An 11583-nucleotide genomic window follows, 5' to 3' on the forward strand; every position below is an offset into this window, starting at 1 on the left:
TAAACATTTACCTCAAGTAGACACACACCCTGGAGAGAACAATCATGGGAGAAGGAAGGGCTGCTTATGCACAGGGAGACAGCTCAGGGCACAGAAGGGTATGGAGGGATGGACACTGGGAAGAGGTAACTATGGGGAGGAAGTGGGAGGGGAGATGTTGCATTGTAAATTTTGATCAATGACATGAGGCAAAGTATATGTGAACTGCTGTATGAAAAGTGAATTTACTCTGTAAATCTTCACCCAAATCAAAATAAAATTGAAAAAAAAAAAAAAGAGGTGCTTTGATAAAAACAAGGACAGGAGTTCCTCCAAGCTACCTACTACATCAGAAGTTCTTGGGGGATGCTGAGGTACCATAGGTGTTACAGAACCTAGTCTGAAAACTTGTCTAACTGCCTCCTCCCCAATACCCTAAACCACCATCACCATCACAGGGGCGTTTTACAGAAGCAACAAACTTAAATGTGTTGCCTAGGACAGTGTAATTGGTTAGTAGCCAAATTGGGGGCTTCTAACTTTGATTACTTTGATTACAGATAACATTTTTGAAAAATGAAGAGTTATCTTTCCAAACATGTAAAACAATTTACCTGCACAATGTGGCAGGGTGGCAGAAGAAGAAAAAACAGAACCTTGCAGCAGTATTCACATCTGCAGATCAGCCTCTCTGCAATTGCAACTGCTGACTTCACTGCTCCTATGACAGGAAGGAAGCTTTATTTTGTCTATAATATTAGCCCTACATTAATGATTTAAGTTGATTCTTCCCAGTACTAATAGTGTAGTAAATTAACGCATCAAAAAATATAAATACAAATTAAATTACATTTATTTATGAATAATAAGGAGCTCTGGTGGCACAATGCCTAAGGCATTTGACTGCTAATCAGAAGGCTAGCAGTTCAAACCTACTAGTTGCTCTGGAGAAGGAAGAAAGGGCAATCTATTTCCATAAAAATTTATTGCCTTGGAAACTCAAAGGGGGTCAACTATGAGTCAGAACTGACTCGATGGCAGCAAGTTTGGTTTTAGTTTTATGGACAATAGATCTTTGATAAAAACTGCCTTTGAAATAGCAGATGAAATAAATATTTACTTTTAACTTTGCTAAAATCATGTTTTCACTTGAAACCGAACTATGGGCAATTCAATGTTATGAATGAATATTTTTTTCCATTTGACAGTACAGGGCCACAGAGTAAATCAGAGTGTCAAGATCTTATCTAATATTCTAACGCTAACCTGCTAAAACTTAAATTCTAGATGTTCTCTTGTGTTCACCACTGCCAGCACCTAGCATAGTACTGGGCACATCATTGGAGTTAATACGGAGATTAGTGCTTTTACTCAAATCAAGTATGAGAGTTAACTGTATTTGATGAAGGGGCAAAATGACTGATAAATGGGCACTAGTTTCTTCTCACATCATGAACAAGGCTAACCTGTAATGAAGAACTACAGCCAGACCTTATTTGTAACCTACAACCTTAAGCTATTTCCTTCTAGATTGATGCTGTAACTGAAATAACCTGAAGAACAGCAGCTATTCTATTTCTAACTACTACACAGTAGGATTAATCAACCCACCGTTGTATTTTCTTGGCCGACTATAAATAATTACATGACAGCATTCTGAGATATTTCGTCAATGCTATAAACAAGCTAACGACTAGTCTATCTTTCCACGAAGTACAGTTACTAAGTACAATGACCATACAATTTATTTTCCAAACTAGAACACTTTTAAAAGAGAATGGAGTCCTATTAATACTCAGGTATCAGGAGTAAATGGTACTGTATTGAGGAAATCACAGTATATGAGTAACCCTACTTAAAAGCCAGAAGTATCCTCTTTTCCTTCTTACTTATGATACCTGCAAGAGATCACTTGCATATCCCAACCTGCAATTCCTATTTTTGGCTAAATTTCCTCACAGAGTGACTTAAGAAACAAAAACTTAAGGTACCAAATAAACTCTGATGTGCATATGCCTCATGTGGGTAATTAAAAAGCAATTTTCAGATATTTATCTAACTGCCCATGTTAGGATTTCAAAGTAGTTGACTGTAAAAATAGTTACAACAATAATGGTCATTTATAGGTCAGGATTATAGACTTACCTTGTCAATTTTTAAGATGACTATTTCCATTTTAACCTTTTTCCCACTACTTACAAAGAATCACGGCAGTCAGCATTTCCTAATCCTATTTTTCCATCATTCACCAGCTACTCCTTGGATCCACTTCTGTAGAGATACTTCCTCAGAAACCCAAGGAGGGGTCACTATGAGTTGGGACCAATTCGACAGCAGTGAGGTTTTTTTGGTTTTAACATAAATCTTGAGAAACTCCTTATAAAAACAGTTGAAGCCTCTTCCCATCAATAATCAAAACCATACAAACCTCTGTAAGTTGCTTCAGTTGGCCTTTGTTTGCACTTAATTCTTCTGATAGTTCATTCTTTTTCACTTTTAGTTCATAGATTTCCTTTCTTAATGGATTCACTAGTTCATAGAACCGAATCTTTAAAAAAAAAAAAATTCAAATTAATACAGACGTGAAAGCTAAAATATAATTAAAATTTTCCTATGTATAGAATTCTCAATTACCACCAATTAAAGGGGGGTATGAAAAAAAACTAAAATAAGACAGTTGTTAATTGACTTAGACCGCTAATATTTTCTTAAATCTTAATGTTTGATTAAGTTACCTCCAGGCCAGATTGTTTGTAACTCCTCAACCCTGCCAGTCTCCCTTTCCTTTCTTTCACCAATAACTCCATTTACTACTACTCATCTTCTGTTACTGCTCACCCACACGGCTTGTTATTTCCTGAACACATGGAAAGTTCAAGGCTTTTGCTCTTGCTATTTCCTCTGCCAGAAAACTTCTTCCCTCATGCCTTCACTTTCTTCAAGTCTCTGATCAAATGTCACCTTATCAGTTAAAGCCTTTCCTTCTTACCCCAATTTAAGACAGCAACCTCAAGCAGTACTAACTACTCTTCATTCCAGCTTTTGTCCCCATAGCACTTAAGATAATCAGACATTTTGCATATTTTACTTTTATTGTTTGCGTTGCTCTACCGGCATGTAAGCTCCATGAGGGCAGGGGTTTTTGCCTGGTTTGTTCATTGCTCTATCTCTAATGCCTAAATATATGATCAAATCAAACTCACTCCTACTGAGTTGATTCTGAGTCATAGTGACCCCCCTTGGGTTTCCAAGGCTGTAAATCTTTATGAAAGCAGACTGTCTTATCTTTCTTCTTATTCAAACCACTGACCTTTTGGTTAGCACAAATACTTTAACCACTATACCACCAGAGCTAGTTAAATATATGATAAGCACTCAATAAATATTTGATGAATGAACAGATGAACTTTATTTTTCATTCTCATTTAAGACAAATCAGGAAGTAACTTTCACATCACTATTTCTATTTAGTTCAGACCTCTCTTCCTACTCATAAATCTGCAAGGGGAATTTTTCTTTCCTAAACTAGTGAAGTGTTGCATCTGATAAGGTTTTATGAAACTAAGAAGTCATCAGCAAATTGTTATTGTTGTCACTGTTATGTTCGCTCAGATAGTGACCCCTCCTTGGGTTTCCGAGGCAGTATCACTACGGAAGTAGATTGCCCCATCTTCCTTCCGAGGAGTGGGTGGTGGGTTTGAACCGCCAGCCTTCTGGTTAGCAGTCCAGTGCCTTAGGCACTATGCTACCAGAGCTCCCATCAACAAATTAGAAGGAATTAAGAGCTCTAGTGCCTAAGGCAATGGACTGCTAACCAGAAGGCTGGCGGTTCAAACCCACCAGCCACTCCTCAGAAGGAAGGTGGGGCAATCTACTTCCATAGTGATACTGCCTGGGAAACCCAAGGAGGGGGTCTCTACGAGTCAGGTCTGACTCGACGACACATAACAACCACAATTAGGGACTATTTCTTAAATATGCATAGAATCTGAAGCCCTTCAATATATTACCAGACTCCAACAGAGTACCTTATCTGGTAAGTAGCAAGTTCTAAGGCTAGTACTCAACAGAATGAATCTGTATATAATTAACCAGTCAGGATAATACTATCCGTGAAAACAAAAGATGGGGCAAGGATTATTAACAAATTGGAGAGCAAAAATAATAATTCCTACCAATAGGATGCTTGATATCTATCATGGATAATTCTTCAATGATAGTTCCTGGAATTTTTTGTTTTGGACAGTACACTTTGGGCAAAAAAACTATAAATCTACTCCTCACTTATCAACATGGTTAGGTTCCAAAGAAGAGATTTTTATAAAAAAAAAAAAAAAATTACATAAGTGTCAAAATTCATTAGTACATAACTATCAAGCCACTGAGAATCATGGCCCAGCCAAGCTGACATATTACCTTAACTATCACAGCCAGTTACTCTTGCCTTGTACCTGTTTGTTACTGCCAAACATATGTTCTTAATGTACGAAACAGTCGAATGATAGGTGCTATGGATTGACTTGTGTCTCCCCCAAAAGATGTGTCAACTTGCTTAGGCCATGATACTCAGTATTATGCAATTATTCTCCATGTTGTGATCTGATGTAATTATCTTATGTGTCATAAATTAACCTTTATGATGTTAATGAAGCAGGATCAGAGGCTGTTATGTAATGAGGCAGGGTACAATCTACAGGATTAGGTTGTATCTTGAGTCAATCTCTTTTAAAATATAAAGAGATTAAACAGTCAGAGATCAGAGGGGCCTCAGCATCAAAAACAAGAACCAGGAGCAGTGTCTCCTTTAGACCTAGAGGTCCCAATGCTGTGAGACTCTTAAACCCAGGGGAAGACTGGTGCCAAGCCATCTGAACATCTTGAAGGGATAACAGGCCCACAAATGTTGAAAGGAGACAAGGACCTTCCCCCAGAGTCAACAGAGAGAAAGCCTTCCCTTAGACCTGGTGCCCTGAATTCAGACTTCTTCCTCCTAAACAGTGAGAGAATAAATTTCTGTTAAAGCCATACACTTGTGGTATTTCTGTTATAGCAGCACTAGATAACTAAGGCAGTAGGTTTCTTTTTTTACTATTACTGTAAATATGAAATGTTGGATAATGAGACAGTTGATAACTGAGGAGTAGGTGTATTTGAACTATATAAATGAAAAACTGGACAAAAAAGTAACACTTCATTGTACAGGAAATCATTAATCTGGAAATGATATCCAAATGAAAACCAAGAGTACCAACTACCACCTCAGGAATGACAGGTCAATTCTTTATGTGTTTACTATGTTCTACGCACTGTGCTAAGCATTTTATATACATATTCTTCATCTTCACAATTCCCCAACAAAAAGCCCTATTACTGTCATTTTATAGATGAAGCACTTGGAATATTTTAGTATGAAATGACCTCTATATATCACAAACCAGCAGTTTTCATTAAATGGTCTGGATACTCCTTGGAAGCTCCTAAGATCTTTTCAAATGGTCTGTAAAATCAACATTATTTTCAGTGTAACAGTAAGATGCTTTTTGTCTGTCACTTGCCTTTTCTCACGACTGCAGAATTTGCCAGAGGAGGCATAATGTGTGATGATGTCACTGCTCTGAATGTAATATGTGCTTGTTATTCTTATGTTTTAAAATTTTGTTTTAATTTCTAATATGGTAAATATTGATAGATATAACCCATATAAAAGAAAAACTCTTTGAGATCCTTAATCATTTTTAGAGTGTGAAGGGGTCCTGACACCTAAAAAAGGAAGACATATGCCATAGATTAATCCTACACTTAAGCATTGTCTCTCAATTTAAGTCTTCTTTAATTATTTTTTAACATTATTTATAAATAACTATAAATTCTCAGAAAATTGAAAAAGGGTCCTGGATAACTTTTAACGAGTTTTCCTCAATTGTTACATCTTACATACCTATAACACAATATCAAAACCAGAAAATTGTCATTGGTACAATGTGTATGTATACTTCTAGCCATTTCATCAGGTGTAGATTCCTGTAACCATCATCACCACAATTAAGATCCTGAACTAGTTTATCACAAGAAAGATCTCCAGCCTGCTATCCTTTTTCAATCACACCCACTCCTATTTCTTCCAATATGCCTAAGCTCCTGACAATCACTAATCTGTTCTTCATCTCTATAGTTTTTCATTTTGAGAAAGTTATATAAAAGGAATCATATAGAAAGGGACCTTTGAGACTGGCCTTTTCACTCAGCATTAATCCCTTGAGATCCACCCAAGTTGCTGTTCTTCAATAACTTTAATAAAATTTTACAATATTCTTCATGATGAGTTTGCATATATTTTAATAGGCTCTTTTTGAGGTACTTCATGTTTTGTGTTGTGAATATAAGTAGTACATTTCATAAATTATACATCTAACTATCGGTTACTGGTAGACAGAAGTACATATTAAAAGAGTGAATCATGTACTTGAGAATACTAGCCTACAATGACCAAACACCAAAATAAAGTAATAACATCACTAGATTTTGAAAAAGAGAGAATTTAGCTCTGATGGCATAGTGTCTAAGGCATTTGACTGCTAACCAGAAGGCTGGCGGTTCTGATTAGCCACTCCTCGGAAGGAAGATTGGGCAATCTACTTCCGTAGAGATACCACCTTGGAAACCCAAGGAGGGGTTGCTATGAGTCGAATTGACTCTACAGCAGTGAGTTTGTTTTTTTTTTTTTGGTTTAAGGGAAAAGAAATTAAGATTACCATTTAATTATTTGTTAGCAACACTTTAGAAGATATTAAAGAGAGAAAATGTAGACCAAGCATCATATACCCACTGCAATCAAAGTTGATTCTGACTCAGAGTGACCCTATAGGACAGAGTAGAACAGTTCCACAGGGTTTCCAAGGCTGTAAATCTTTTCAGAACCAGACTGTCCCAGCTTTCTCCAGTGGAGCCTGATGGGTTCAAAGTGCAGAACTTTTGGTTAGCAGCTTTAACCATTGCACCAGCAGAGCCTCTTACAAAAGGATCATCTATTCCGTAAAAGTGACTTTCAAGTAAGTGTAAAGGGCTATGGTAGTTCAGTTTGTGTGTCAATTTGGCTGGGCCTGGTTAAGTGGCTGGGCAGCTGGATGTAGTATTCCCCATGATGAGACTGGTAATCAGCTCCATAGTGGAATCTACTGTGAGCAGCTAAGTAGCTGCCTTAGGAAATGTGGTCTGCTTCCTGTATATAAGCAAAAGCCTTGGGAAATAGTCTCAAGCTTACGGCACGTTTGGACCCTGCATGTAGCTGCGTCATTGCTCAGCAGCCTGCCATGCTCTGCTGACCTTAGGAGTTACAATAGACTTGAATTAATGGCCTGCCGTGTGGTTTGGTAACATTGGGACTGTGCCATTTTATTTGTCGACCTTGGGCTTGTTAGCCTCAGCAGTCAGTAGCTGCCTGAATGAAGAGATGCCTCTAGCTTCAGTGGGCTGGTAGCAAGAGACAGAGCTAAAGCCCAAGGTCAAGGGGCTTTCACACAGCCCCTAGAGCCTGGCACTTTGAACGTGGACTTAAAGACTCCAAATTGTAAGAATAAACTTCTCTTGGTTAAGGCCATCCCATTTGTGGTATATTCTTGTCAGAGCAGCACTAGGTAATCAGAACAAGGGCAGAGATAAACTTTATGAACCCAAGGAAAACAAGAACTCAGGGAATGTAGCATACCACTACAGGGCAACATCAGAAAACCAAAATGACCAGGCAGAAATTGTTATCAGGACTGGTTATGAGTATTAAACAAATAGTTACTTATATAACTAAGACTAAATAAAGGTTAAAAGGGAGAAAGTATAGTGTATAACAGTTATGAACTCAAACAAGATATAGCTCAACTCTTAAAAAAGAAAAAAAAAAAAAAAAAGCGGGGAGAGGATAAATTAAGTTCCATCAAGCCCCTGTACCCTTGAGAACCAAAATTTTTGGTGTGGAAGAAAAAGATTTAGATGTAGTACCTGGATCAACTTGAAGGACATTATGCTGACTGAAATCAGTCAATCACAAAATGACAAATACTGTATGAGACCACTATAATAAAAAGTCAAGAAAAGGATTTCATAAAAACAGAAATACTCTTTGATGGTTACCAGGGTGGGCGGGGGTAAACCACAAACTAGACAGAAGACACGTATTACCTTGGATGAAGGGAATAAAAAAAATAAGAAATAAGAACAAACGCATGTAGTTTACACAAATGAATCTCTTTTTGTTTCCAATAAAAGTCAGCAAAATAAAAAAGCCACAAATGTGAATGTGTCAATTTAAATTCAGCTGTCAAAAGAACATTTCATCAAACATGTGTTATTGGTTTTAGACTTAAATGTGGACACATAATGATCAGAGAGCTTAAATGAAAAACATAACATTAAAAAAAAAGAAAAGATTTACATGCAATAGAAAAGGAAGTAAGTAATTCAAATTGAAGGTACCGATATGAACACTTGCATATTTCTAACTTTGTTCACTGACAGTGACTATCCCAGTAGCACAATCCCTAGGCCAAGACTAAGGTCTTGATATATTACTTCCCACCAAAAGAAGCCAGCGCTTCTTAGAGAAATGTCTAATTTGTGGTTTGTGGCAGGAAATGTGTAAGATGAGCCTGGAACTCTTGTTAAAACCAGATAGATAGAAAGCTATCAAAGATGATGAGTCTTATCAAAAGGACTCTGATGCTCATCTGAAGGGACTCTCATTTGGCAAAGATTATATTTTAAATTTCAAAAAGTATAACTACAACTGACCAAAACCCATAAATATTCAAATTCTTTAGTTCATAAGGCTATGAACTCACATGGATACAGATATTCATATGGATGCATATAAATAGATGTACTGGGATGTATTCATATATATATATATATATATATATATATATATATATATATATATAAAATAGATATTAAAAATAAAACCAGTCATCTTTGGAGTTTGGTAGGAAACCAATTCAGGTAAACAGAGGGAAACAATTAAGCATTTATCCTACCTTTCCAACATAAACTATACAACTTGGTAAACAAACCACAGATGAGGAAACCATCTCTTCATTTAAGAATTCCAACTAATAATTAAAAAAAAAAAAAAAATTAATTAAAGAATTAGAATGGTGCCATTTAGAAATCATCAATTAATTCACATATTTAGACATTAGGAATCAAGAGCTGTTAACATCACAACAAAATAAAGAGAAGTAGATATTATTTGTTTCCTGATAAAAGATGTTAACATCACAAATAATATTGCCAAAGGTACCAAATGTTAGTATGTTCAAGTGCTAGATCCAGTTCTCAGTTTGAAAGAAATACAGAGAAAAAGGAACATGCTGAATTGCACTATGAGCATGTGGTCATAAAATCCAGAATGTGAGCAGCTCTGTAAGTCTGGGTTCTTCAGCAGACAAAAATGAACGGGAAATAAACGAATGAAGACAAAAACCTGCAGATTTTAAGGAAACTTAACAGACATCACATATTTTTAAAAATAAAAAAACTACAGAAGTGTTTTGGTTTGCACTCTTGGGTGACAAAATGATAAAGACCTGCAAAGAAATGATTACTGTAAAAGTCAAGATTGTATTTACTTTGGGGGGAAGAAGGTTGAGATTACAATAGAGACTATGGAGTGGATCTGAGAGATTAGAAAAATTCTGTTTTCTTGACTTGAGTCATAGTTATAACTATGTTTCTCCATGCTACTTCACCAAGTTATATATTAATTTTGTGAAATTCTCTATTATTTTATAACAAAAATATTAGAAATTAAATTGAATTAGAAATATAAAAAATATGTAAGATAATCCATTTTTAAATTAAAGATTTATGTATGCTGATGTATATCCATACATATTTCTTTGTGAAACTGGCTCCTTCTGTAGAGGTGGACTAAAACCAAAAAACCAATTCACTGCTGTTGAGTTGGATCCAACTCATAGCGACCCCTCCTTGGGTTTCCAAGGTGGTATCAATACAGAAGTAGATTGCCCAACCTTCCTTCTGGGAGTGGCTGGTGGTTCATACCCACTTGTGGTTAGCAGTCAGATGCCAACTTGTTGTTGTTATGTGCCATCGAGTAGGCCCCAACTCATAATGACCCCTCCTGGGTTTCCGAGGCAGTATCACTACAGAAGTAGATTGCCCCATTTTCCCTCCAAGGAGTGACTGGTGGGTTTGATCCACCAGCCTTCTGGTTAGCAGTCAGATAGATGCCAACTAGGAAGCACTAAATGAAGCACTTCCATTTTTTAATTCATACATGTCTGTGCTGGTTAAATTTTTTGTATGTATTATTTTTATTATTTAAAAAGAGATAACATTTTTGAAAAGCCAAATAGATGACTTCAAGGTCATAGTGGGATATTTTAATATACCACTTTCTTTGAAAGACAGAACAACAGGAAAAAAAACTCAATAAAGATGCAGAAGAGCTAAACAATACACTACATCAACTGGGCCTTATAGATATCTACAGAGCACGTCACCCAACAGCAACACAATATACATTCTTCTCCAGTGCACATGGAACTTTCTCTATGATAGACCATATGTTAGGCCATAAAGCAAGCCTTAATAAATTTAAAAACATTGCAATACTGCAAAGCATCTTCTCAGATCATAACGCTATCAAATTAGAAATCAACAATAGGAAGATGAACAGAAAAAGAATAAACACGTGGAAACTGAACAATTCCTCCTAGAGAAAGACTGGGTAAGAGAAGAAATAAAAATAGAAATTCAAAAATTCCTTGAATCAAATGAGAATGAAAGCACAACATACCAAAATCTTTGGGACACAGCAAAAGCAGTGATCAGAGGCCAATCTACAGCAATACATGCATACATCAAAACAGAAAAAAGAGACAAAATCAACACTTTAAATCAACATCACCAACAATTAGAAAAAGAACAGCAAGAAAAGCCCACAGTCACCAGAAGAAAGGAAATAATCAAGATTCGAGCAGAAAACAATGAAACAGAAAATAGAAGGGCTATAGAAAAAATCAGCAGGACCAGAAGTTGGTTTTTTGAAAAGATCAACAAAATTGACAAACCACTGGCAAATTTAACAAAGGAAAAGAGGGAAAGAATACAAATAACATGAATAAGAAATGAAATGGGTGACACCACAACAGAACCAACTGAAATCAAAAGGATAATATCAGGATACTATGAAGAACGGTACTTCAACAAATTTGAAAATCTGAAAGAAATGGACAGTTTTCTAGAAACACACCATTACCTAAACTAACAAAGACTGATGTGGAAAAGTTGAAAAGGCCCATCACAAAAGAAGAAATTGAACAGGTCATCAAAAAATTACCAACTAAAAAAAGTCTCGGCCCAGATGGTTTCACTGGAGAATTTTATAAAACATTCAGAGAAGAACTGATACCAATGCTACTCAAACTATTCCATAGAAAAGGATGGAATCCTCCCTAACTCATTTTATGAAGCAAGATAACCTTGATACCAAAACCAGGGAAAGACATCACTCAAAAGGAAAACTACAGACCAATATCCCTCATGAATATAGATGCAAAAATCTTCAACAAAATCCTAGCCAATAGACTC

At 36.2% G+C, this 11583-nt stretch overlaps 1 protein-coding gene across 1 annotated transcript in view; it reads right to left on the reverse strand.

Moving 5' to 3' along the window:
• PIBF1 (progesterone immunomodulatory binding factor 1) overlaps window positions 1-11583 on the reverse strand; it is a 529275-nt gene that overhangs the window by 497228 nt on the left and 20464 nt on the right. Inside the window, exon 4 of the mRNA XM_007948312.2 lies at window positions 2408-2527. Within this exon, the coding sequence (XP_007946503.1) occupies window positions 2408-2527 (120 nt within the window). The remainder of the gene's footprint in view (window positions 1-2407; window positions 2528-11583) is intronic.

Source organism: Orycteropus afer, unplaced genomic scaffold (genome assembly GCF_000298275.1).
Source record: "Orycteropus afer afer isolate SDZICR_OR568_19922 unplaced genomic scaffold, OryAfe1.0 scaffold00212, whole genome shotgun sequence".
Taxonomy (NCBI): domain Eukaryota; kingdom Metazoa; phylum Chordata; class Mammalia; order Tubulidentata; family Orycteropodidae; genus Orycteropus; species Orycteropus afer.